General features: G+C 36.4%; 2 protein-coding genes and 1 long non-coding RNA gene across 3 annotated transcripts in view; 2 read left to right on the forward strand and 1 right to left on the reverse strand.

Moving 5' to 3' along the window:
• Positions 1 to 1,206: 1,206 nt before the first annotated feature.
• On the forward strand, positions 1,207 to 3,254 carry LOC147519838 (uncharacterized). Its single transcript, XM_086591377.1, has 5 exons — positions 1,207 to 1,337; positions 1,418 to 1,514; positions 2,468 to 2,546; positions 2,620 to 2,701; positions 2,958 to 3,254. The coding sequence occupies exons 1-5, from the start codon at positions 1,305 to 1,307 to the stop codon at positions 3,096 to 3,098; spliced, it is 432 nt and encodes a 143-aa protein (XP_086447503.1). The 5' UTR covers positions 1,207 to 1,304; the 3' UTR covers positions 3,099 to 3,254.
• A 1,818-nt stretch (positions 3,255 to 5,072) lies between these two features.
• The window catches only part of LOC147519839 (uncharacterized), a 29,433-nt gene continuing 6,788 nt past the window's right edge, over positions 5,073 to 27,717 (forward strand). Inside the window, exons 1-13 of the long non-coding RNA XR_015212356.1 lie at positions 5,073 to 6,810; positions 6,900 to 7,551; positions 7,675 to 8,098; positions 8,824 to 8,901; positions 9,024 to 9,076; positions 9,231 to 11,192; positions 11,314 to 12,540; positions 15,194 to 16,289; positions 24,505 to 24,991; positions 25,477 to 25,545; positions 25,655 to 25,826; positions 25,921 to 25,968; positions 26,757 to 26,947. This is a non-coding gene — a long non-coding RNA (uncharacterized LOC147519839). The remainder of the gene's footprint in view (positions 6,811 to 6,899; positions 7,552 to 7,674; positions 8,099 to 8,823; positions 8,902 to 9,023; positions 9,077 to 9,230; positions 11,193 to 11,313; positions 12,541 to 15,193; positions 16,290 to 24,504; positions 24,992 to 25,476; positions 25,546 to 25,654; positions 25,827 to 25,920; positions 25,969 to 26,756; positions 26,948 to 27,717) is intronic.
• Positions 14,220 to 15,208, reverse strand: LOC147519840 (uncharacterized). The gene has a single exon (XM_086591378.1). The coding sequence runs from the start codon at positions 15,096 to 15,098 to the stop codon at positions 14,424 to 14,426; it is 675 nt and encodes a 224-aa protein (XP_086447504.1). The 5' UTR covers positions 15,099 to 15,208; the 3' UTR covers positions 14,220 to 14,423.

Here is a 27,717-nt window from a genome sequence, read left to right on the forward strand (position 1 = left end):
ATATTGCACCGTGCAACTGAAAAGGTTATTATAACAAATTTTATGAGAGATTAATTGGAATGTATAAATTATGCGATAGATTCCAGGAATGTATAAAAGATGTGATAGATTCCAACGATTATCTGTAAGTGCTACAGTGACAGTTCGAACAACCCCTATAATTTTTTTTATTTATTATTATTTTTTTCCAAGTTCAAAACACCATTCTTCAATTTGGTTTGGTCCTAACTCCTCACCAAGGCTTGTAGCTTTGTGTGATTGGAGTAGGACAGATGCCATACAATCTCTTTCAGCCGATATGTCATTACATTCCACCGTGAAAGAGAAGTGCCATGTCGCTATCTTTTGGCAGTTGAAAATAAAATTTGCTATGCTTATTATGTTTATGTTAGTTTTAGAGTATCTACTAGCCGTGCTTCAAATTCTTGAAACTTTTGCTTGTACTGTCAGACTCTAACTACTCTTGTAGCCTGATTATGCATTTTCTGTGAGTGTCGCGAACTCTTGGGTTGGGTTCAAATGCCACACTAAATTCCACATCGTTGGTGTCTGTCGATATACCCTCTCATCTTTTCTCCACTTCTTCTTTACCATACCCAGCTTCTCTTTTTCCTTATCTCTCAATAAATCTAGTTTAATCTTTCACCTATAAAGAAAACTCCCTAGGTAACAGTTCTGTTTCCATCAACTAGATTTTTCGCTTTCCAAATTTGCCCTCGCTCATAATTTCTATTTACAATAATCTAATCTGATTTTATTTGTAATTTGTTGTATTTAACAAGAGTAAATATGTAAATATAATATTCAACTCTAATTAGAGTGGTCAACAATTGCGGTTGGGCTGAAATTCGATGGGCTTTTATTACTGGGCTTTGATTGCAATTTGGTTGTGCTTATTTTGAGTGGACTTCAGTTGCAATTTTTTTAAAATCAATCTTTCTACATAGATTGGGCTTTTGTTGGGCTTGCTTTTGTGGTTTGGTTAATTGGACAACGTGCCCAAAATGCTAGTATTGCTTAACTAGAACTCTAGAAGGGAATTGAATTTTGGTACCAAAAAACAGATGACCAGGTTTGCACAAAGGCCCAAACTTCTTCAAGTCGCAAACATTTGCTCCATAATTTCGTTTTCATTTTGGGCTTTCGGCTAAGTGTAAAGCCCATTATCAAAGCCTGTCTTACGAAAAACCAATGGCCCAAATCCAATAACTTTTCAAGTGAAACAGCTTAGATCACAGGCAAAGGGAGCAGGTCTCAAATGCCACAAGAAGAAGAAGAAGAAACATCTTAAAAAACCGGAGAAGATGATCGTTTGCATTGCAGTTGTCGGTCACCAGGTAACAATTCTCTCTCTTCAAAATCTTATTCTCTTTTATTTCCATCACTAGAATCTGACACATCTTTCTCGGACGAACAGAACAATCCATTGTATCTGCAGAGTTTTACAGAAGCAGATGATGCCTTAAAACTTCACCACATCGTTCACTGTTCCTTGGATGTAATTGACGAAAGAGGTGAGGTGTCACCGTTTTCTTTACTTTTTTTAGGTCTTATAGGGGAAATTTATTGCCTTTTTGTTAATTGAATTATATATACTTGTTTTTGTTTTACAATCGTTACTTACAAACACCATCATAATGTTAAGAAAGATATAACACGACGATGCAACCCTTAATTGAGTTTAGAAAGCTAATTCAGACATCAGAATTTGTACCTAGGCGCACATCCACGAATAATTCTCCTTGCCCCCATGTTTTTTATTGGGCACCTTGTTGGCCCGTGAGTTTGCCCCTTATTCATTGGTTTGTTAAGTGGCTATATTGTCATTTATGCAGTCATTCATTGTGCGGCTCAGATGGAATCTGACAATAGAGCAGTCCTCAAAATGTCATTCCTTGCAATTCTGCAACGTTGTTCTCCGTATCAATCTTTAGTATCCTAAGAATTTATTATTTTCATGAATGTCAACAGTTTGATAATCTCAATCAGAGCTGCCTTTTAGGGTTTTTGACGTACTTATCATTTTGTATGTCTTTCGCTTGGTGCAATCCAATGTGTATCAACATATCAGCAATGGGTTGTAAAGAAATTTTGGCTCTGTTCGTCACCATTCTCGGTTTTTTAGATAAGTCTTTGGAAATACACTATTGCATGACTATGAGCTGTCTTGGTTGTGACTTTGAGTTATGAATTTGGCATTGATTATAATTTTAACTTCTCAACCACAATTCTATCTCCTAATTCCAAAATACAAAACCCACTTTAATCTTGATGTGTAGGTTAGTTCAAGATGAGGCGTTCGACTTTGTGCCTCACATTGCTATCGTTTGTAGTTAGTTTCATACGTTGATGTTCTTTAGGAAGCTTGCGCCTTCTGAAGCAGCTGTTTGAACTATGCCTGATTATTTGGATTTGTAGGAAAGAAACTGTTGTAACTAATGTTTTTACTCCTGCTCTGTGTGTTTAGTGAACAATCCGAAAAAAACTAGCCCAACGCTGAATGAAACATTTCTTGGTCTTCTTTATCCAACAGAGAATTACAAAGTGTAAGTTTTTTGGAGTCAATTTCTTTGGAGGTGCTTATGTTTATTTTCTAATCGTTAAGTTTACTATATGCAGATACGGATATCTGACCAATACAAAGGTGAAGTTTATTTTGGTCACAACCGATCTAGATGTCAGGGATGCGGATGTGAGAAATGTAAGCAATTAAGTCATACTCATAATCAAACTTCGAATGCAGAAGTCAAAATACATAGTTAATGATTCCATGATTCTTTGAAACTGGAGTGTGAATAACAATTTGTCTCATTGTTTGTCACTTCTGCAAGAATAATACAAATAAAAAATGTAGAAAAAGGTAAAGAAACTCAGAGACTTATGTTTATTGTACGTTTATTTGAAGAAAAATTGAGAAGCACTCTCATTGTTCTTGATTTCTCTGTTTATTTCTTTAGTTTTTCAGGAGGTTTCATTCTGCATATGTGGATGCGGTTTCAAACCCATTTCATGTGCCAGGGAAGAAAATCACTTCCAGAATATTTGCCGAAAGAGTCAGTTCTATTGTCAAGTCTTTTGGATTCAGTACAGCTGTATAACAAATATTGTTCCTGCATAACATCACATGCCTCTGTCCGAACGACTGAATCTTTGATCTTTCAATGTACTTTTATACCTTTCTGCTGGTCGTTTTTTCTGTTGTAGTTATGCTCAACGATTCTGCTTATACCTATTGGAGTTTAAACACACGATAACAAGACCTGTTGGCCTATTTAATGACTACACTAAAGCTGAAGGGTTTTGTAATCCCTTGCACAGGACATCTTGCTGTATATGGGATTACGGGTGCAATTTGGAACGCCAGTTATTAATGTATACTTCTCGATGGAAACTTTTGTTGTGTAAGTAAAACGTTGGTATTAAAAAAAATTATATCAAAGTGAGGTCAATGGTGGACTGCTTCAAAGTATTGTTCTACCACAGTATTAACCAGTCTAAACAAGGTCAGATACAAACTTCGCTCAGAGATATGCGTTGTTGTGTTCGAAACTTCTAATGTAAGGGGGTCTAGCACTTTTTTTTTTTTTTTTTTTTGGGTAAACACACTATATATATATATGCATCTATGGTGCTGCAGCCACCTAATAATTACATTGACTTAGATCATCCTGCAGTAGCCTTTGTAACCAAATTGGTGATTTCTTGTGCTTCTATGATAATATTACGGGCTGTCCTCCCTATAAAAATCAGCTACTGTCTTGCAACCAGTTTCTAGTATTAATCTCTGGTAGCCTAGGACGTATGCCCATTGGATGGCGCATTTGAGCCCCCTGCTCTCTCCCTCCTCGGCGTCTCGTCCACTTGTTCTGGTTGTGTCTGCTGCTAAGAAAAAGCCATTGTCATCACGCAAAACATAACCAATACCAATAGGTTTACATTCCGAAAAGAAAACAATATCCACATTAAGTTTGACATAGAATGAAGGTGGAGCAAACCAATTATTGTTTCTAGGTAGAAGGGGGGGGGATGGTTGTGGTGGATTTTTATATTGTTTCATAAGGTGTAGAGATGTGAGGTGGGCAGCTGTGTTGGCAATATCAATTGGTAAGGCACTTGTTTTTTTTGAGAAAATAAGGGCATTTCGTTCTTTCCAAATGGACCAATATATGTAAAGGCTAGTCAACTTCTATTCCTGTATCTCTACATGCCAATCAGGTGGTGGTTTAAACCAAAGGCTAACAAAATTCGTAATTGTTAAAGTTTTGAAGAAGTTGATGTGTATATGCCAAGGAGTAGCAAACCAACCCGTCCTAGTGAAGGGGTAAGCAGGGAGCATATGGTGTAAGGTTTCAATCGGTGTTTTACAAAAAACACACCGTTGATCTTTGATAACAAATATACGATTGATTCTCTCTCTAGTCGGGACAATATCATGAACACATTTCCAAGCAAAAATCTTGGTCCTTGGGTTCCCAAAAGATTTCCAAATATTAAGACAAAAGGATGGACCATCCACAATGGGTTTTTTAATGTTAGCGACACTCAGGTACTCATAGAAGGATTTGATATTGAAGGACCCATTTTTTGTACCACCCCAAAACAAAGATTCTTCTCGCGAATCAGTAATTGAGAGATTGACTATTGCATGTTCCTGAGTAATGTGAGTTAACTGAAGGTCTTCAACACCGAACGCAAGTCCTATTCTTGTGCTTCTTTGAATTCTTGCATTTGTTCCTGGAGAGATATTAGGTGCAAACAAGTCAGTCATTGCACCTGCAGTCCTGCAGAACATGTGGCTGTGTAGCTCTTATCTCCTATGATTCTGGTGCCAAAGTGAGTTGTCTGTCAACTACGTCATTCCTTAAGAGCTCTTCATTGGAATTCAGGATGTATTCTTCAATGAACCTCACAGTATTTGCACCATTGCTACCCCCCCCCCCCCCTCTTCATTTATGATCCTGCTCTTGAGCTTGATTTGCATTGATGGTTTCAGTCCTCTCTCGCTATGTGGTCCTAACCCCAGCTGTAAGGATATGTGATTATGCGTTGTTGTTTGTGGTCGGTCTGCTTCTCCAGCTTCCAAGTCTGCGTGAGAAACTTCACTGTTTGTTTGTTGGTGGTTGAGGGTTGCATTCTGTTCTTGAATGCGCAAAGGACATCTCAGTAAGTCGTGTCCCATAACCATGCAAACCTCACAAAACATGCTCGGAAGTCGTTGGTATGCAAAGCGAACGAACTGTTCGACTCCCGCTCCATTTGTTACGTTAACACCAGTTGGAATGATTGCGGTGGGTGCGAACCTAGCTCGGATGCGGAACCCTTCACTTGTAGTGGGTAGTTGTTGATTCGGGAGAATGGTGACTACCCGAACAATGTCATGTATGATGTGTAGTATTCAATCTCGACGATTATGCATGTAATTAAGGCATGTTGGTAAGTGTAAACCATATGTCAAAATAGTCGAACTAAGCCTGCTCCGGTGGGTACTGGGTAGTCATGCTGGAAAGGAATCAGCAGTAGAAGTTGTCCGAAAACAGCCCATGGTACCTCCAACAAAATCCTATCATAGTCCTCTTTCCTTATGAAATTGAAGAGGAATATTTCCTCAGTGATTGTGACAATAACCAATGTGTTGAAATGCCTCCAGCGATTCCTCTCTGTTTTTTGGGTAAAATGTTTACTTGTGTTGCGATAGTTCTCCAATAAGAATTCATGTTTTGTTATTTGTTTATTTATTTTTTCTAAAGTAGCCGTTATTTTTTTCAGAAGTTCAGCTTATATTTGTTACTTTATGTTTTTAACCGTATCGTACCTTCTTTTGTACAGTTCAATTTCATTTGAAGAATCTCATGAAATTTTGTTTTCCTTCATTCCTATTACAACAAGATGGGCTTCACCTAGGATGAGATGTTGTGGTGTAGTTACTCTACACATTCTGTTTCCGTGCATACAGAGTTGATTTTCTTCTTCCTCTGTTATGTATGTGTGTTGCCTGGGGCAAAGCGCAAGGCGTTATGCTTCCAAGAGGGTTCAGGTTATAGAATAATCAACAACTTTTTATCTTTTCGAAGAAAAACTTCGGTGGTTTTCTTGCTCTTCATTTTTTTCGTGAATCTTATGAATTTTAAACTAGGTTTTTTTTTGGTCTCGCTAAAGCAAGTACCTGAAGATTTGTTACGATTTTGATTCACCAAACACAGTTAACTTGAAATCTGTTTATCAAGCCTATTTGTTATCTGATTTTGAAACAACAATCCACTTTTTACTTTTATAAAACATCGTTCTCTGTGACTTTTCTAAATTTTTTATTGTATGTCAAAAGTGTTTTAGTATTCTTTTTCCTTCAATCTATTTAATACATGTCTATTTTGGTTTAGAAAATTAAAGTTAACGACGAGGTTCAAACAAGAAAAGGCAACCCCAGACACCATGGTTCGTAGACAATATTGGTGCATCTTTTTAAATGTCTATCTCTTTGCTTTTAAATAAGAGTGCTTATGTTTTTTTTTTGTTCAAGTCAAAACTTTTTCTGATTTTATTTACATAAACAATTTTGATTATAATTACCGCAAAGGGAGAGAGGGGACCAAGTGGGAGGCTGAAAGCTTCATGGTGATGTGTGATTGCTGGCCAATATGCAGCTGCTGAAATGTGGCGACTTTCTTGTATTGGTTATGGAATATTACAAAATGGTGCTAAGAGAACACTGATTTGTACGAAACAAGTTTGGGGAACAATAATTCAAGGGAGGCGTTCTAGGGGAAATTGTGGCTGGGTTGCTACTGACATGGTAGAACACCTTCCGACAGAGTACGGGGAAAGTCATAGTGGCTTTTCAATTTGTTCTCTTTGTTCCAACTTCATTTAAAGAATCTTATGAAATTTGGTTTTCCTGGCAGGGTGTGTCCATCCATGCTGTTGCTGTGCATACAGAGGTATCCTTTTTTCTTCCCCTGTATGTATGTTGTGCCAAAATGACGCGTTGGGCTTGGTATGGAGCCGCCTTGGACAATAACCAGCAACATAGCGACGATAAAGTGATGATGCAACGTTCATGTTGCACTGAAATTCCAGAGGCGTCCAAACTAATAGCCTGGACTTGAGGGCATGTTCTTGTTTGATCAGCTATTGGTTTTAAGATTAAATTCAACCCTTTTGTTAATGGAATTTCACACTTTGGTTATAAAGAGAGAAGTACTTCACATGTTTGTTGATTTTCTTCTGATTTTTACTGAGCATGTGGGAGATTTGAGACATAAAGTGATGCTTCACCATCTCTTCTTCTATAGTGCGGTTTGATATCTTTCTTCTGACATACTTTATGCATATGTGTGTATGTGTGTGTGTTAGTTTTTGGATATTTTTTCTTTATCATCTTTCCAGGAACATTAAACTAGTCAAGTTCTTGGACATTTGAGACCTTGTAGTTATGGACAGTTCTGGCAGAAACAATGAAATGTGGGAAATGATGGTAAGAAGCTATCCTGAGAGGAGGTAGCGTACCCTCCAAAAGACAAGGTTTTTGAGGCTTTTGCTCTCGTAATCTAAAAGGTAAAAATATTCTTGAATGTTAATAGCCTAAATTCATGCTTTATAAATGGGTAGCTCTTAGCATTACATATTAGGTAAAATCTTATATCACAAGAATATCTAAATGTTTGTTGGGACTTGCAGTGATCTGGATTCTAGCAATGTATCTTGATTCTTGCCGTGAAAACCTGCTCAGTAGAATGGTGATCTTACATCGTTGTTCAGTGTTTGAATATGGTCTTTGTGCACATATAATTTCAATTACTCTGTCATCTGTATGTCTCAACATTTTTATCTTTAATGAATTATGAAATATTGAAGTATTTCTATAGATTATAAGTTCAAATCATAAGAACCCAAACCTTCATCAATATGTACTCCTTGCTTCTCCTAACCGCTCCCATGAGAGTCAGAGATCAACGGGGTTGAAGGTGAGGGTTTTAGCCACTGCTGCTGAGATTGTTGTGACTAGCACTAGACAGTGGGTGGTTTAAGCTAAAACTTGAGAGGAGCTAAGGGTGAGAAGCAGAGGAGCAGCTGTCTTGGTTGTGGCCTGCCTCGAATTGTGGTACCTACATGCACTTCTCCTTTCAATTTATGTTTTACACGTTCTGTTTCCTTACTGATATGTAAGTTGGCTGGTACATCTTAATGTAATTTTGAATCAATCAAATGTGAGATATTCTGAGTTATCCATTTAAGGAGGCAGCACGGAGTTACCTTTGTATAAGATCATTATGGATACTTGTGCCTCTGCATTCCTTTTATTGTACATAGGAATCTCTTCTTTCGAAAGTCTTCAAATTTTATGATGATCTGGTCGTGAGCTAGGGTGTGCAACGCTCTTTATGCTTTGCCTAGAAAAACCTGCTCCATCGTATATCTGTAATAGATATAGGATTTTAAAATTATCGTATTTATTGTAGCCATCTTTTTTTTAACATGCTAACAAGTTAACATCCTTACCAATGAACATGTTATGGAATCTATCTGAGTAGGTTAATGAAGTATATACTGGTTGTACTTACTAAACATTATGCAGTAGATTATGTGATCATTCTCATTTGCTCACAAGACGTTATTTTATATACAATACCCCAACCCTAAGAAATACTTGCAACTTTTTTCAAGGATGTTGAAGTGAGGAATAATTTCCTAGAGCTAAGCAAATTTCGTTAGCTGGCTCTTGCCCATTTTGATCGTACTAGCTCTCAAACTAATCGTTTTTGCTTATATTTCCCTTTTTTTTGTTACTCTTTGTTACTGGTTATTGACAAACTATCATGTTTGCAGACCATTATACTCGGTGACGAAGACGAGATAGAAGAGATGTCCAACAATGGCTTTTTGGTTCTTATGGCGTTTCTTAAGGTGGGACATCTGAGCATAACAAGCAGACCGATTTTCTGGGATATACTGCTAGGGTATCGTATTAACATTGATTTCATTCTAATAATCCTTGGATATTTTGTATTTTGTTTTTGTCTTGTTAGGGAGTCTTCATGAGTCCAGCTCTGGTAGAACCCTTTGTTCTCACTGTCATGAGGTACGGATATTAAGAAGCCTTGCATTTCAAAGTTAATTCATTAGTATCTGACAAGCAGACCGATTTTCTGGGATATACTGCTAGGGTATCGTATTAACATTGATTTCATTCTAAGAATCCTTGGATATTTTGTATTTTGTTTTTGTCTTGTTAGGGAGTCTTCATGAGTCCAGCTCTGGTAGAACCCTTTGTTCTCACTGTCATGAGGTACAGATATTAAGAGGCCTTGCATTTCAAAGTTAATTCATTAGTATCTGACAATAAAGGAATTTATGTTTAGCTCTTCAATATTGGCTTTTTTTGCGAATCCGAAATGTGTACTTTTTTACAGGTTTCTTCTTATGTTTACATAATGTTGCAACAGAAAAACGGAAAGCCTCTGGAAATCTACGATTTTCCACTAGTAGGCTTATGATCTGTTGTTGGCTTGGCTAACTTGGTCTTCTCCAACTAGCATGTGAACTGTTATAAGCTTAAATTTAGGGATAACTACGTCAGACGGACCATCTGTTCAGTAACATAGATCTAGTTCTTCCTTCATGGTCAAATTTGGTTAATTTTTGTTCCGAGCATAAAGAACCATTGGCATCTAACATGAGTTTGATAAACTTGATATGTTTTTAGGTTTGCAATCTGGGACTCCCTTTAGAATTCACATCAATATGCATCCATTATACTAACTGGATCTCATACTGTGTCTCTTCTGCTTGAAAACTGGTGACTCACTTGCTATTTAGTGCACTTGGTCAACACACTAGGTAACCAACTCTGTTCTGTAAAGTTACATAAGAATAATGGCTGTCAGTGATTTTTAATTTGGGTTTGTTTAGTGATAATTTGTCTCAGCAAGTACCTCTTAGTTTACTGCCCAGGTTTTGCCTCTTTGCATTTTTCCGTTGGATTTGCGAGGTGGAAATGCCTACCAAGTTTGTGATTTAGCCTCTGTTATAGTTCAATTTTGAAGTGGTAAAAGTTCACAAATTTGCAAGAGACAAATAAGTAGTCTTAGAAGTAATATCTACCCTTTTAACAAAATTTCACAATTAAAATTCAGTTTTTTCACTTCGGGGTTTTCAGAATTTTTTTTACTCGTGTTCAGGAAGTATATTTAGCTCTCTAACAAAGTCTTTTTATTATATTTTTTTTAAATTGCTTATTTTATTTTTTATAAAACTAATCGTATGTCTCCTTTATTTTCAGAGCTTCTGCTTAAAGAAGTTTCTCAACCAAAAAGTATCTTCTTTTCCAAGAGTAATTCCCCAAGTTTTTCCTTGGAAGTAAAAAATGTGTGAACAATTTCATCTCTTCCAGTTTGGGGGAAAAAAAAACACTTATCTAAAGGTTTACATATTATGAGAAAAATGATCAATGTTTATGCTTCTGTTATACCAAAAACTTTTCTCCCTTTTGCACATCTTTTTTTGAAAAAGCTCCTCACACCCCTTTTTTCCCCCCAAATTATGGGTTTTAAAATTATTATTCATGTTCTATCGTTCTCTTGCTTTTTCGGTGTGTTTAAAATTTGGAGCTTCTTTGTTACTAGATTAGATGATATTATCCCTTGTTCAAAGTGTTCACTTTTTTCTTTCATAAAAGATGTGTTGTTGTATGTGTAATGTGTCCTTTTCCTGTAAACTCTCACGCCTTTCCTAAATATTTTATTTTGCCAAAAGTAGTTATTGTTGTTTCCTCTTCAATTTTCTATACATGTCCCTTCTGTTTTAAGAAGTAACAGCGTTTCTTTTTTAAAGTACATCTCTTCGTTGTTTGAAAAGAAATATATTTACTACCTTGTCTTGTCTTTTGTTGGAAGTCAACGTTTGGTTGTAACTTGTAAGTACTTCAAAGGGATAGTGGGGACCAAGTGGGAGGCTGAAATTTACATAGTGGCATGTGATTCCTGGCCAATATGCAGATGCTGAAAAGTGGAACTTACTTGCCTTGATTGTGGAATGAGGTAGTGTGGTGTTAGTAGAACACTCATTTGTACGATACAAGTTTGGGCAACTTTAAAATAATGCAGGCGTTCTGGAGGGGATACGAATCAAACATAAAAGATAGTCTTGAAGCTGAGTTGTTTGGCGGGAAGCTGCTGATATGGAGGAGCACCTTTACAGTAAGAAGTGGCTCTTTAATTTGTTTTTTCCTGGCGGGGTGTGTTAGATGCTGTTACGTAGTTACTGTAAGCTCATACTACAGAGGTAATTCTCTTTCTCCTGTGCTATGCGGGTTGTCAGGGACAAAGGGCAAGGCGATAGGCTTCCAGAGAAACGCCTTGGGACACCATGGACAACAATAGCTACATTTTGTAAGTACGCATGTCTACAGAAGTTTTAAATTCATTAAACCAACGGATGAAGACAATGAATTGCTTTTGAAGTTCTATAACATATAATGCAAAGTTTTGCAGGTTCACATGACTTAATTTTTCGCATCTGAAAATGTAAAAACATGATACAGAAAGTGCGCTGTTCAAAAACATATTGTCATATGGTACACCTGAACGTTTGCCGCTGATATATTAAGCACATGGGAGGGATGATTTGGCACTGTTTTTTTATTAATATTTATTGTAGGAGGTTGAAATGGAGGATATATCTGCACAGACGTCATAAGTACATTGAAGAGATTTACTACTCCTATAGGAAAACTGAGGTAACCTTAAACTGTATTATTATGTTGCTTGTTTCATTGGAAAATGGAAACACATCCTATATCAATCTCACACACGTGAACAGTGCTGCTTTGTTACATTAAGTTTTTAGCCCATCTAAATCTGTATGCCCACTTTAGTACAAGTCCCACTACTATTAAAAAAGATGATAACAATGTAACCAGAAATAAAATAGGACAAATGTAGGAAAAAAAATGAGAAAAGCAAAACAAGATTTCTAGTCACACTGTTAAGCTTTAAAGGTCTTTGTCTAATAATGGTGTTGAAAGTTCAAATTCTAACTTTGTGATGGCTGTGATGTTTGTATCATCCTATCAGACTAGATGTTTTCTTGTTCGTATGATCAGTACAAAGAGCATTTGTACTTAATTGTTGGTTCAGTAATAGGATATTTGTTACTCATAATGTGAAACTTACTAAATTATATGATATCTTTGTAATACTCCAGCATAATGTGTTGGGGCTCAAAATCCTGTCATGTTGTGTCTTGTTTGCAGCTTTTCCTAAATGCTACTTGACCATATGGTGTACCTGATTTTTTTTTCTTTTTTTTTCCGACCTTGCATTAGTGCATGCCAAAGGCCAAAATAGATTGCCATATTGTACTCTGTTCTTATATTCCATTTATGCCTTGCTCTGATGCACAATAAATGGTTTTGTGATACTCCCAATAGTGGTTCCAGACTGTTGGGTTACAACTTTCATGTGTTGAGAAAAATACGAAATTCATTCTGGAGGTTCATTAGAGGAGGCCCTAACATTGATACAAAGAAACTGTTGTCTGTATGAGGTAAGTTGTTCACACCCTTATCTGTTTTTGCTTAGTTGGCATTGTCGGTTTCTGCATAGGTGGGAACTTACAAAACTTGCAACTTTCACCTTGTGGGTTTTTTGTTGCGATATTTTATTTATTATATGCAAAATCCCTGCATGGTTGTGCTTCAGTTGTTTGGTTGGAGACACCTCTCTATAAAGTTGAATAATGTTACTTGGAACCCACAAAGTTATTATATTTTATAGACCTACAATTGTGCTTTTATAAAGTGGTAGCTCCGTAGCATTACTTACTACCTGAAATCTTATATTACAAGAACATACAATTGTCTGCTAGGACATGCGATGATATTGATTCTCTGCTGAATGAATCAACTTTAGAAATAGAATGTGAAACAGTGGGTTGTCATTTTTCAATACTTATATTTAGGTTAGGTACATCTTAATGCAATTTAGAAACGACAAATGTGAGAAATGCTGAGGAATTGTCCCTTTAAGGACCTCCTAGAAACTACCCACCCTTAAAAATAAATATATTAATGGATAAGCAAATGCCTTGGAATCCACAAATTTCACGTATTATAGAATGGTAGAAACTCGTGAGTTTTTTGCTCAAGTTTTATGACTGAGTTTTGACTTGCAATGGTCGTCTTCTAGCAAACATCTATAACTCCTCCTCCCCTGTCCTCTCTTTTCCTTTTCCTGTTAGTTTTGCTTTTAACAAATGATCTAGTTTGCACCCCATTATACTATGTGAGAGACACGACCATAGAAGAGATGTCCAACAATAGCTCAGTTGTTCTTGAACGGTTCTTAAGGGGCAATAGCTCCGTTCTTGAACGGTTCTTAAGGAGGCAACCCCGCCAACGTAACATGCAGTCTGGTTTTTCCCGAGATATTGTGCATGGTTGCTCAAGACTAAGGTAATTTGTTGATATTTATTAGTGAGTAACTGATTATCGAGTCTAATAGATATGTTGTATGATGTTATATTAGCCCTTGCTGTCTTCTAAATAATGCTATGCTGTAATTGATGTTTAAGTTGGGATTAGTGATGATGTGTCTTATTAATTGACTAGAATTGAAATTCATCTTTAGTATGCTGTAAATATTGAATTTGACATTACAAGAAATTTGGTTTTTGCGTGAACAGTTTATAATTCGCTACTCTAGGTTGATTAATTTGATAGAATTGTTTGCAAGTCAAATGGTGTGTACCTAGTACTTCAGTATAGAAACTTCAAAAATTAATAAAGTCACTAGTTTGGGTATAATTTTGGAGGAGGTATTGCAGTGTTTCTAGTCAAAAGATTATTTATGAAAACTCTACTAGAACGTTTGGAACTTTCAGATACTAGGAAGCCCGGTCTCTTCAGACAGAATCTACAGTTAATTATGTCCAAATAAGTACTAGCTTTTCAAGCTGATCAGATTTTCTTTATCTTATCTAGATGGAACTAGGGGGCGTCATGCTTGCTTCTTGAGTTAGATTATATAATATTTGACTACCAAATTTGTACACAAATTTATACAACGAACTTTATACCATAGGTATTCATGCATCTATTGATATTTCATGGGTTATCCAACATTCCAACGTACGTGCTGCACTTTGGTTTGCATTGGTTGAAGCAATATGTCACCCGTCTATTCTTGATGCCATTTGAACCATTGCAGTTCAAGACAATATTGAAATATTTGAACACTATAATAATATTTCACATTTTTATTCCGTTTGAACCTTCATACAAATTGAATGAAATAATTGCATCAAACCCAATTGTTTTGATGAAATTGTAGGCAGATAGATATATCGCCAAGAAAAATGAAAAAGAGCCAATGAATAAACAAATAGGTGAATAACTAAAGAATTCCTATAAATTAGTCCTAGATGTATCGTCAATGCTGCATGTTTGTAACAAATCTGTGGCCATTTCCTGGGCTAGGACCAGCATCCTTAACCCCGCCGAGAGTTTGAGCCAGCTTGTTGAACTTATGACCAGCACTGGGGATAGATACCTTAGCCCCTCCCATAGTGTCAAATTCGACAAACTTATGACCATTGCCGGGGCTAGGGCCAGAGTCCTTGACACCACGGAGACCTAGAGCATTTACAGATTTGCGGTGTCCACCTCCTGGGCTAGGGTCAGAGTCCATAATACTGCCAAGCACTTGACTGTGGTGTCTATCACCAGGGCTAGGGCCGGAGTCCTTTATACCACCAAGAGCTTGAACATTCACAGATTTGTGGTGTCCACCTCCTGGGCTAGGGACCGAGTCCTTAATATCACCAATAGCTTGAACATCAGATTTGTGGTGTCCACCTCCTGGGCTAGGACCAGAGTCCTTAATACCGCCAAGAACTTGAACACTACTTACGTAGTTATGGTGTCCCTCTCCTGGACTAGTTCCCGAATTCTTGATTGCTCCAAGGGACAAACCATCAACAAAACTCTCAATCGCATTTGATGAGCTGAACACACTCAACACGCGAGCATCAGCTGCAAAAGAAAAATAGTTTGCCCAGGGAAGTAGATGAATGAACAATGTAAATGACTTGATTACTTGAGCCATGGAGTATAGCAATGTGGCGTATGTCTTAGCTTACAGTTATGTTCTGAATCACAAGTTTGATTCTTATACAGAATGGGGTTGGGTTCTATTTATAGGTTTGGACGTTTGGTGATGGAATCAAGGAGTACACTAGTGTGGTCATGATACTTGGTCTGCTGCCGCCACCTTCCATTCATTTCGGGAACCATCGTCCGAGGTTCAAATCAAATATTGAGGAAGAAATTCATGCCTTGTTAATCACAATTTCTCAGGCTATGGTCCAAGTTTGAAGGTCAGTTGCCTCTTTTTGACCCGTTATTGAGAACTATCTGATTTGGCTTGGCTCATCTCTGGATCTAGGCTACAACATTTTACATTGTTAGTTTGACTCATCATTTAATACATAGTTACATTCTTGAGGCAGGACTGGTATGTTGCTTGAGAGGAGGCTTTTGAAAGTTGTAGTCGTACTTTTTGACTGCTTTATGGGTTTTCTCCTCCCCATTAATGTGGCATTATCAAAGTGTTTCCAGCGTTCAACTTAGGTTGCACACTGCACACTGCACACAAAAGCGTCCGAGAAGTGCTCATATCCCATAGATGATATAGAGTGATATCTTGGTTTTTGGCAAGTATGATCTCGATCGTGTCCAAATTTCTTTGCCATAATCATCTCTTAAGTCAGAAAATGGGTGGAAAGCTGAAAGTCAGAAAAGGAATTGTTGCCGTGGAAATATCGGCGAAATCTTAGTGGGTGAAGAATGGGCGATATGTATTAGGTTGCAACTTGCAACACGTGTTATTTGAACAACTCCAGGGGTAATTAGGTCATTTCCTACGCGCATAAAAGCTAAGACAACCCAACCTATAAATACCGAACTGAAGCTTGGATAAAATAATGTATTTCCTTCCCACATTCAGAATTTTCGTTGGAGAAAATTATATTTTTGATTTGGCTGCTTGCAAATCGAACCAGTAGTAAGCTTTTCCTATTTCACGATATATATTTATGTGCTACAAACTGAGATTTTTTACCACAAAACTTTGGTTTTTAAATTTTTGATAGTTTTTTTTTTCAGTTGTGTTGTGTGTGTACAAAATTTCTTATCGCTATATCTCTTATACAACTCTCTCTCTCTCTCTGTAAATCGAAACCGACAAATTCTGAAGCAATTCTCAGTCAACATTGACACTGATGTTGACCAGTTTCAGGTGTGTATATTGATTCATACTTAAATATTACCTTTTGGATTAACATTAACAGCTACAATTTTGTTTTACTTTTTATCCACAGTAATCTACCTTTCCCACTCTGTTTCTTCTCAACTCAAATCCCTTTTTTCTAAAACAATTCATCCTAAAACTTCACCACTTAGCCTGTGCTTCTTTATCCTCTAAAATTTTGAACTTTTCCATAACGGAGTTTGTAATCAAGGGCTTCGGCAGGTGATGATAGGATATAGGATGAAAAAAATGTTTGGTAGGTGGGGTTTTACTACCAAAATCCGGACTGATTTAACTCCTGTTCATACAATTGTTGAGTGGTAAATGTTCACAACTTTGCAGAGATAATAAACACGGCCTTAAAAATAAAAATTCCCCCTTTTAAAAGTCAGTGCCATGTGCTTCTGTATTCTTGAAAAATGTTTGCTTGTGTTTGTGAAATACTTCTTATACAAGAATTCATGTTTTTTAATTCTTTTAAAATTGCAATTCGTATCTCATTTTCAAAAAATAGTTATACGTGTCTCCATTATTTTATTGATTTACTTGCAAATTATGCATTCTACTCATACATCTCTCTCTCTCCCCAAATTATATGGACTCGGACCCTAAGCAGTTTTCAGTAAAACTATGTTTGTCCCATCACACCCTGAGGTTAACCAGTTTCAGGTTTGTAACTTTGTATATTATGATTACGTCAGTATCTTTGGTAGTGTTTATATTTTATTTAAACAATACTACTTGTTGTGACCATGTCTTTTCTTTGTCAATTTTGTGATACATTGTATTCAATGTACTAATGGGTGTTCCCATTATCTACTGCTCCCATGGACATATTATGATAACCTTTTGAATAGACAAATTGGTAACCCCTTTGAATTAAACGTCAACAACTTCATCATATTATATTAATCAACTGTGTTATCCATATTTTCTGCTCATTCTTATGAATATTAAAATAGTGTTTTTGTACCTGAATATCCGAGGAAAATAATTTTCGTACAGCAGCTATAGAAAGTAAACTTTGCTGAGAGATTTTTCTTTAAATTTGCATTCGTTGTTTTGTTTTAAAATCAGCAGAATTAACTAGATGTTTGTTGTTTATCCTGGAATACACAATTTTATCTTGTTTTGTTTGTGTAGTTAGGTGTTATGTTTGTTGTTTCTCACTCTGTTTCTTATTAATGTTCTTCTAAAATCTTTTACATGTTTCCTAAATGTTTTTGAGACAAACGATGCTGTCACTAGTGGTTTTTCTCAAGCCAAATATATTTTTCTAGTTTTTGAGACAAAAACTTATAGTAAGAATTCACCTAGGCTGTGCTTGTTTACCCTGTAAATTTTTAACTTTTCCATGACGGAATTTGTATTGAAAAATGTGTGAACAATTTCATCTCTTCCAGTTTGGGGGAAAAAAAAACACTTATCTAAAGGTTTACGTATTATGAGAAAAATAATCAATGTTTATGCTTCTGTTATACCAAAAACTTTTCTCCCTTTTGCACATCTTTTTTTGAAAAAGCTCCTCACACCCCTTTTTTCCCCCCAAATTATGGGTTTTAAAATTATTATTCATGTTCTATCGTTCTCTTGCTTTTTCGGTGTGTTTAAAATTAGGAGCTTCTTTGTTACTAGATTAGATGATATTATCCCTTGTTCAAAGTGTTCACTTTTTTCTTTCAAAAAAGATGTGTTGTTGTATGTGTAATGTGTCCTTTTCTGTAAACTCTCACGCCTTTCCTAAATATTTTATTTTGCCAAAAGTAGTTATTGTTGTTTCCTCTTCAATTTTCTATACATGTCCCTTCTGTTTTAAGAAGTAACAGCGTTTCTTTTTTAAAGTACATCTCTTCGTTGTTTGAAAAGAAATATATTTACTACCTTGTCTTGTCTTTTGTTGGAAGTCAACGTTTGGTTGTAACTTGTAAGTACTTCAAAGGGATAGTGGGGACCAAGTGGGAGGCTGAAATTTACATAGTGGCATGTGATTCCTGGCCAATATGCAGATGCTGAAAAGTGGAACTTGCTTGCCTTGATTGTGGAATGTGGTAGTGTGGTGTTAGTAGAACACTCATTTGTACGATACAAGTTTGGGCAACTTTAAAATAATGCAGGCGTTCTGGAGGGGATACGAATCAAACATAAAAGATAGTCTTGAAGCTGAGTTGTTTGGCGGGAAGCTGCTGATATGGAGGAGCACCTTTACAGTAAGTTGTGGCTCTTTAATTTGTTTTTTTCCTGGCGGGGTGTGTTAGATGCTGTTACGTAGTTACTGTAAGCTCATACTACAGAGGTAATTCTCTTTCTCCTGTGCTATGCGGGTTGTCAGGGACAAAGGGCAAGGCGTTAGGCTTCCAGAGAAACGCCTTGGGACGCCATGGACAACAATAGCTACATTTTGTAAGTACGCATGTCTACAGAAGTTTTAAATTCATTAAACCAACGGATGAAGACAATGAATTGCTTTTGGAGTTCTATAACATATAATGCAAAGTTTTGCAGGTTCACATGACTTAATTTTTTGCATCTGAAAATGTAAAAACATGATACAGAAAGTGCGCTGTTCAAAAACATCTTGTCATATGGTACACCTGAACGTTTGCCGCTGATATATTAAGCACATGGGAGGGATGATTTGGCACTGTTTTTTTTTTAAATATTTATTGTAGGAGGTTGAAATGGAGGATATATCTGCACAGACGTCATAAGTACATTGAAGAGATTTACTACTCCTATAGGAAAACTGAGGTAACCTTAAACTGTATTATTATGTTGCTTGTTTCATTGGAAAATGGAAACACATCCTATATCAATCTCACACACGTGAACAGTTCTGCTTTGTTACATTAAGTTTTTATCCCATCTAAATCTGTATGCCCACTTTAGTACAAGTCCCACTACTATTAAAAAAGATGATAACAATGTAACCAGAAATAAAATAGGACAAATGTAGGAAAAAAAATGAGAAAAGCAAACCAAGATTTCTAGTCACACTGTTAAGCTTTAAAGGTCTTTCGTCTAATAATGGTGTTGAAAGTTCAAATTCTAACTTTGTGATGGCTGTGATGTTTGTATCATCCTAGATGTTGTCTTGTTCGTATGATCAGTACAAAGAGCATTTGTACTTAATTGTTGGTTCAGTAATAGGATATTTGTTACTCATAATGTGAAACTTACTAAATTATATGATATCTTTGTAATACTCCAGCATAGTGTGTTGGGGCTCAAAATCCTGTCATGTTGTGTCTTGTTTGCAGCTTTTCCTAAATGCTACTTGACCATATGGTGTACCTGATTTTTTTTTTTTTTCCGACCTTGCATTAGTGCATGCCAAAGGCCAAAATAGATTGCCATATTGTACTCAGTTCTTATATTCCATTTATGCCTTGCTCTGATGCACACAATAAATGGTTTTGTGATACTCCCAATAGTGGTTCCAGACTGTTGGGTTACAACTTTCATGTGTTGAGAAAAGTACGAAATTCATTCTGGAGGTTCATTAGAGGAGGCCCTAACATTGATACAAAGAAACTGTTGTCTGTATGAGGTAAGTTGTTCACACCCTTATCTGTTTTTGCTTAGTTGGCATTGTCGGTTTCTGCATAGGTGGGAACTTACAAAACTTTCAACTTTCACCTTGTGGGTTTTTTGTGCTTTAGTTGTTTGGTTGGAGACACCTCTCTATAAAGTTGAATAATGTTACTTGGAACCCACAAAGTTATTATATTTTATAGACTTACAATTGTGCTTTTATAAAGTGGTAGCTCCGTAGCATTACTTACTACCTGAAATCTTATATTACAAGAACATACAATTGTCTGCTAGGACATGCGATGATATTGATTCTCTGCTGAATGAATCAACTTTAGAAATAGAATGTGAAACAGTGGGTTGTCATTTTTCAATACTTATATTTAGGTTAGGTACATCTTAATGCAATTTAGAAACGACAAATGTGAGAAATGCTGAGGAATTGTCCCTTTAAGGACCTCCTAGAAACTACCCACCCTTAAAAATAAATATATTAATGGATAAGCAAATGCCTTGGAATCCACAAATTTCACGTATTATAGAATGGTAGAAACTCGTGAGTTTTTTGCTCAAGTTTTATGACTGAGTTTTGACTTGCAATGGTCGTCTTCTAGCAAACATCTATAACTCCTCCTCCCCCTGTCCTCTCTTTTCCTTTTCCTGTTAGTTTTGCTTTTAACAAATGATCTAGGTTGCACCCCATTATACTATGTGAGAGACACGACCATAGAAGAGATGTCCATCAATAGCTCAGTTGTTCTTGAACGGTTCTTAAGGGGCAATAGCTCCGTTCTTGAACGGTTCTTAAGGAGGCAACCCCGCCAACGTAACATGCAGTCTGGTTTTTCCCGAGATATTGTGCATGGTTGCTCAAGACTAAGGTAATTTGTTGATATTTATTAGTGAGTAACTGATTATCGAGTCTAATAGATATGTTGTATGATGTTATATTAGCCCTTGCTGTCTTCTAAATAATGTTATGCTGTAATTGATGTTTAAGTTGGGATTAGTGATGATGTGTCTTATTAATTGACTAGAATTGAAATTCATCTTTAGTATGCTGTAAATATTGAATTTGACATTACAAGAAATTTGGTTTTTGCGTGAACAGTTTATATTTCGCTACTCTAGGTTGGTTAATTTGATAGAATTGTTTGCAAGTCAAATGGTGAGTAACTAGTACTTCAGTATAGAAACTTCAAAAATTAATAAAGTCACTAGTTTGGGTATAATTTTGGAGGAGGTATTGCAGTGTTTCTGGTCAAAAGATTATTTATGAGAACTCTACTAGAACGTTTGGAACTTTCAGATACTAGGAAGCCCGGTCTCTTCAGACAGAATCTACAGTTAATTATGTCCAAATAAGTACTAGCTTTTCAAGCTGATCAGATTTTCTTTATCTTATCTAGATGGAACTAGGGCGGGTGTGGCGGCGTCATGCTTGCTTCTTGAGTTAGATTATATAATATTTGACTACCAAATTTGTACACAAATTTATACAACGAACTTTATACCATAGGTATTCATGCATCTATTGATATTTCATGGGTTATCCAACGTACGTGCTGCACTTTGGTTTGCGAGTGAGTGAAAAATAAACTTGCCGTCATTGGTTGAAGCAATATGTCACCCGTCTATTCTTGATGCCATTTGAACCATTGCAGTTCAAGACAATATTGAAATATTTGAACACTATAATAATATTTCACATTTTTATTCCGTTTGAACCTTCATACAAATTGAATGAAATAATTGCATCAAACCCAATTGTTTTGATGAAATTGTAGGCAGATAGATATATCGCCAAGAAAAATGAAAAAGAGCCAATGAATAAACAAATAGGTGAATAACTAAAGAATTCCTATAAATTAGTCCTTATGTATCGTCAATGCTGCATGTTTGTAACAAATCTGTGGCCATTTCCTGGGCTAGGACCAGCATCCTTAACCCCGCCGAGAGTTTGAGCCAGCTTGTTGAACTTATGACCACCACCGGGGCTAGATACCTTAGCCCCTCCCATAGTGTCAAATTCGACAAACTTATGACCATTGCCGGGGCTAGGGCCAGAGTCCTTGATACCACGAAGACCTAGAGCATTTACAGATTTGCGGTGTCCACCTCCTGGGCTAGGGTCAGAGTCCATAATACTGCCAAGCACTTGACTGTGGTGTCTATCACCAGGGCTAGGGCCAGAGTCCTTTATACCACCAAGAGCTTGAACATTCACAGATTTGTGGTGTCCACCTCCTGGGCTAGGGACCGAGTCCTTAATATCACCAATAGCTTGAACATCAGATTTGTGGTGTCCACCTCCTGGGCTAGGACCAGAGTCCTTAATACCGCCAAGAACTTGAACACTACTTACGTAGTTATGGTGTCCCTCTCCTGGACTAGTTCCCGAATTCTTGATTGCTCCAAGGGACAAACCATCAACAAAACTCTCAATCGCATTTGATGAGCTGAACACACTCAACACGCGAGCATCAGCTGCAAAGAAAAAATAGTTTGCCCAGGGAAGTAGATGAATGAACAATGTAAATGACTTGATTACTTGAGCCATGGAGTATAGCAATGTGGCGTATGTCTTAGCTTACAGTTATGTTCTGAATCACAAGTTTGATTCTTATACAGAATGGGGTTGGGTTCTATTTATAGGTTTGGACGTTTGGTGATGGAATCAAGGAGTACACTAGTGTGGTCATGATACTTGGTCTGCTGCCGCCACCTTCCATTCATTTCGGGAACCATCCTCCGAGGTTCAAATCAAATATTGAGGAAGAAATTCATGCCTTGTTAATCACAATTTCTCAGGCTATGGTCCAAGTTTGAAGGTCAGTTGCCTCTTTTTGACCCGTTATTGAGAACTATCTGATTTGGCTTGGCTCATCTCTGGATCTAGGCTACAACATTTTACATTGTTAGTTTGACTCATCATTTAATACATAATTACATTCTTGAGGCAGGACTGGTATGTTGCTTGAGAGGAGGCTTTTGAAAGTTGTAGTCGTACTTTTTGACTGCTTTATGGGTTTTCTCCTCCCCATTAATGTGGCATTATCAAAGTGTTTCCAGCGTTCAACTTAGGTTGCACACTGCACACTGCACACAAAAGCGTCCGAGAAGTGCTCATATCCCATAGATGATATAGAGTGATATCTTGGTTTTTGGCAAGTATGATCTCGATCGTGTCCAAATTTCTTTGCCATAATCATCTCTTAAGTCAGAAATGGGTGGAAAGCTGAAAGTCAGAAAAGGAATTGTTGCCGTGGAAATATCGGCGAAATCTTAGTGGGTGAAGAATGGGCGATATATATTAGGTTGCAACTTGCAACACGTGTTATTTGAACAACTCCAGGGGTAATTAGGTCATTTCCTACGCGCGTAAAAGCTAAGCCAACACAACCTATCTAACTTAGAAAACGAGGGCTTCAACAGTGAATTCATCACGTCATTAATTTTTTTTCCAATTTTATCCTTTTCCAAATACAAATATTACAGCTCATGCCATTTGTTTGTTTTATTTTTTTATTTTGTCTTTTGCAGGGGTAAAATGGTAGTTTCACGTCCAGAAATTAATGAAAAATAAAATAAAATCAGAAATTGTTAACGTGGCGAAGACACGTACAAAAGAGACTAGTAAAATATAAATACCGAACTGAAGCTTGGATAAAATAATGTATTTCCTTCCCACATTCAGAATTTTCATGGGAGAAAATTATATTTTTGATTTGGCTGCTTGCAAATCAAACCAGTAGTAAGCTTTCCTATTTCACGATATATATTTATCTGCTACAAACTGAGATTTTTTACCACAAAACTTCTTATACAAGAATTTGTGTTTTTTAATTCTTTTAAAATCGCAATTCGTATCTCATTTTCAAAAAATAATTATACGTGTCTCCATTATTTTATTGATTTCTCGGACCCTAAGCAATTTTCAGTAAACTATGTTTGTCCCATCACACCCTGAGGTTAGCCAGTTTCAGGTTTGTAACTTTGTATATTATGATTACGTCAGTATCTTTGGTAGTGTTTATATTTTATTTAAACAATACTACTTGTTGTGACCATGTCTTTTCTTTGTCAATTTTGTGATACATTGTATTCAATGTACTTCTGTAAGCTAATGGGTGTTCCCATTATCTACTGCTCCCATGGACATATTATGATAACCTTTGGAATAGACAAATTGGTAACCCCTTTGAATTAAACGTCAACAACTTCATCATATTATATTAATCAACTGTGTTATCCATATTTTCTGCTCATTCTTATGAATATTAAAATAGTGTTTTCGTACAGCAGCTATACAAAATAAACTTTGCTGAGAGAATTTTTTTTAAATTTGCATTCATTGTTTTGTTTTAAAATCGGCAGAATTACCTAGATGTTTGTTGTTTATCCAGGAATACACAATTTTATCTTGTTTTGTTTGTGTAGTTAGGTGTTATGTTTGTTGTTTCTCACTCTGTTTCTTATTAATGTTCTTCTAAAATCTTTTACATGTTTCCTAAATGTTTTTGAGACAAACGATGCTGTCGCTAGTGGTTTTTCTCAAGCCAAATATATTTTTCTAGTTTTTGAGACAAAACTTATAGTAAGAATTCACCTAGGCTGTGCTTGTTTACCCTGTAAATTTTTACTTTTCCATGACGGAATTTGTATTGAACAGAGGATGTACATCAAGGGATTGGGCAGGTGAGCATGGGTGTGAAAATATGGTTTGGTAGATGGGGTTCTACTACCAAAACCCCTATTAAAGGAGATGCAAACTTGGTGAAAAATTGGCCGCCGTATTAGAACTGCCAAGGTTTTGCCTCTCTTTGCATAGTTCGATTGGATTTGGGTGGTGGTTCTGCCTACCATGTCCCTGATTTAACTTCTGTTCCAGTTCAGTTTTTGAGTGGTAAAAGTTCAGAAATTTGCAATAGTAATATGCACAGCCTCAAAACAAAAAGATTTTTTTCATTTTTTTTTTCAAATTTTTACAGTAAAAAGTCAATTTTTGTGCTTCTGTTTTTGGAAAAATGTCTACTTGTGTTTGCGAAATATGGGTGGTTTGATGTGAAGTTCAAGAGGAAGCTTAGGGTGCGGAGAAGAGGAGTCACCTGTCTTGGTCGTAACATGCCTCAAATGGTGTTGTACGCTGGTACCTACTTGTAATTCTCTCTTCAATTTATAATATACATTTCCTGTTTCTACTAATATGTAAATTGGTTGCACATCTATATTAAGATGGTTGGCACATCTTAATGTAATTCAGAAACATTCAAATACAAGAAATCTTAAGGAGCACTGTTAAGGAGGTAGGCCAGAGTTATCTAACCCCCTGTGAAGGGAGAATTTGTGGGCGTGCCTTGAATATTTAGTAGGTGTCTTTCTTGGACTCCCAAAAAATCCTGTGATTTAGAAGGGTGGCTCTAGCATTTTTCGTAGAGTATATGTATGAACCTTTTGAATTTGAAGGCTTCAGGTTTTTGTGTGCTAGGACTTGTAAAGATCTTTTTCCTTGGCCAAAAAAACCTGCTCCCCAAACATCCGTAGAACATAATAAATAATGGAAATTCTGTATGTACTGTGAACTTTTCTTTTCCCTCTTTTTTAGCTTATTGACCGTGAAAATGAAGTTCTGTTATGTCACCAGCTCACCACACAGGAGTCAGTACACGGTGATAGCAATTTCACGCCATTATTAACAATAAATCTATCACCGGTAACGTCTGTGGTCATATTTTCCTTTGAATGAATCTCTCATTTGTATGAATTGACATGTTACTTTTGCCTATTTGAGTTTGGAAATGAAGTAAAATATATGTTTGTAGTTTTTTTCAAATCTGTTTAGCGAGGGGCAGATCTAGTATTATGGTGTGTGCATTTTGGATTGAAAGGAAAGCGATAAGGTTTAGAGGGGAAACTAAATCTGCTTTTATGGTGAAACATAAGATACTGCTGGACATGGAAGAGCACTGCTTGGCCTTGTTTGGTTTAGAGAAGGTAGATACAGATTCTTTTCTTTGGGATACAGATTCTTGTTTGAATGTTTGTTATGCAAGCTAATAGAACACTCACTTGTATGAAACAATTTCAGGCAACCGTAAAGCAAGGGAGGCGTTCTAGAGGAGATAAGACATAAAAGGTACTGTCTAGAAAATTGAAGCTTAGTCTGTCAGTATGTTACTGATATGGAAGAGCACCTTCTGGCAAAGTGTAGGGAAATAAAGTCACAGTTGGCTTTTATTGTTTGTTTTATTTTTTGGCTTGAACTCCCTCTTTGAAACAGTTACAACTTCTTTTAGAGAATCTTATGAAATTCGGTTTCCTGGCAGGATGCGCTAGATGCTGCTGTGTAGTTATTGTTGTGTTACCTCTTGTTTTATTTAGTATTTTGACTATTTTCTCTTGATTCTTGGTTGGGATTATTGTTTCATATTTCAGATAATATATATGCTTCCGTCATTTTTGGTCCTCTTTCTTGGTCTTTTCAATTCAATATGTGCAACTGACTTGGTTTTATTAATTTGTTTTCCATCACTTTGGTTTTCAAGTTTTTCATTTCCTAAACCACTGTTCTGCGTTAACAACTTAACATGGTGAAAAGGCAAAGATACGAGGAGATAAATTTGAGCTGGAAGACATTCGGAAATGTTTGGGATGTTTCTCTGTGAGCTGCTTAAATATTTTTTTGCATAAAAGAATGATTTAAATTTAAGGTATACTTAGTCAGCTGGGTGAGGCTATTTTTATGACGTAACAAGGACCTTTGATTTTCCAACTGAAGTGAGTGTATGTGTCACTTTACCTTAATATTATTTGAGAAGTTAAACCTTAATCACCTGATGAACCCTTCCTAATTAATTTGTTTAGTGAGCCATTTTTTATATCCATTCATTGGAGCTGTGGAGATTAACTACCTGATATCTGCAGGTACATTTGGAAAGGGCTGTGTTAGCTTCATGTATGATGTATCTCTTCTTGGACAAGGTTGTGGCCTGATCATTATAGCAGGAAAAAAGACAACTAAGATTCCACACAGAAGATCTTGCATTTTCATGCTAGAAAGAGCAAACTCAATAGGTGCCAGAGGTTACTTCAGTGGGAGCTGCTAGCTGCTGTAGGTAATGTTTTCATTCTTAGTTCCTCAATCAATCTATTACATGACACTGTTAGAACTTATTCTAGGAATTTGGGGATAAAAAAGTCTCCTAGAGTTTGCAAATTTCATTAAGTTCACACTTGCCCATTTTGGTTAAGTACTAGCTCTGCTAGAGATATGTCCAACAAGTGAGCTTTATCCTCTAGTGACTGCAATCTCATTACATACTCTCCTTCATAGATCCCGTAACTATTTTGTATAGGAGCACATCTCAGTACATCCCAAGATGTGTTATCTTTGGGGTATATCTTTATTGTTTTCTATAATTAAAATAAAAACATGATCGACGAGACTCTTGAGTACGGTATGGTAAAATTGTACAATTAAAATATTTGTGTGGTTTGCCATAGACCTATGAGTAGTATCATCAGTTTGGTCAGAATTTTTAGTTATTGGCTCAAGTTCTGTGAGTTAGTGGTCTTTAGTCTTTACCCATGGGGCATCGCCTGAAATGGGCTTGAATTCTCGAATAATTATCACCAATTTTATGTGGGCCTTGGATCCAGAATGAAATTACTAATTGTGGACCTTCGATTTCGATAATCCGCTTAAATTTAATTTGTATTAGGCCTTAGTAGTTGTAGTTTAGAATCCACAATTTATTGAATCTAACAAACCTTCAGTATGGCTTTAAAAAGTTAAAATAAAATTTAGGCCCAACTTTGGGTTTTTTTTTTTGCGGATCCAGTTGTAATATGACAGCTGTTAAAATTTAGTTAGCTTCGCTGAAAG

This window comes from Coptis chinensis, chromosome 2 (genome assembly GCF_015680905.1).
Source record: "Coptis chinensis isolate HL-2020 chromosome 2, ASM1568090v1, whole genome shotgun sequence".
Taxonomy (NCBI): domain Eukaryota; kingdom Viridiplantae; phylum Streptophyta; class Magnoliopsida; order Ranunculales; family Ranunculaceae; genus Coptis; species Coptis chinensis.

Coding starts and splice junctions, on each gene's coding strand:
- LOC147519838 (XM_086591377.1), top strand. CDS start 1,305: ATGATCGTTTGCATTGCAGTTGTCGGTCACCAG. Junction 1,515..2,467: donor GGATGTAATTGACGAAAGAG/GTGAGGTGTCAC, acceptor CTGTGTGTTTAG/TGAACAATCCGAAAAAAACT. Junction 2,547..2,619: donor CCAACAGAGAATTACAAAGT/GTAAGTTTTTTG, acceptor TACTATATGCAG/ATACGGATATCTGACCAATA.
- LOC147519840 (XM_086591378.1), bottom strand. CDS start 15,098: ATGGCTCAAGTAATCAAGTCATTTACATTGTTCATTCATCTACTTCCC.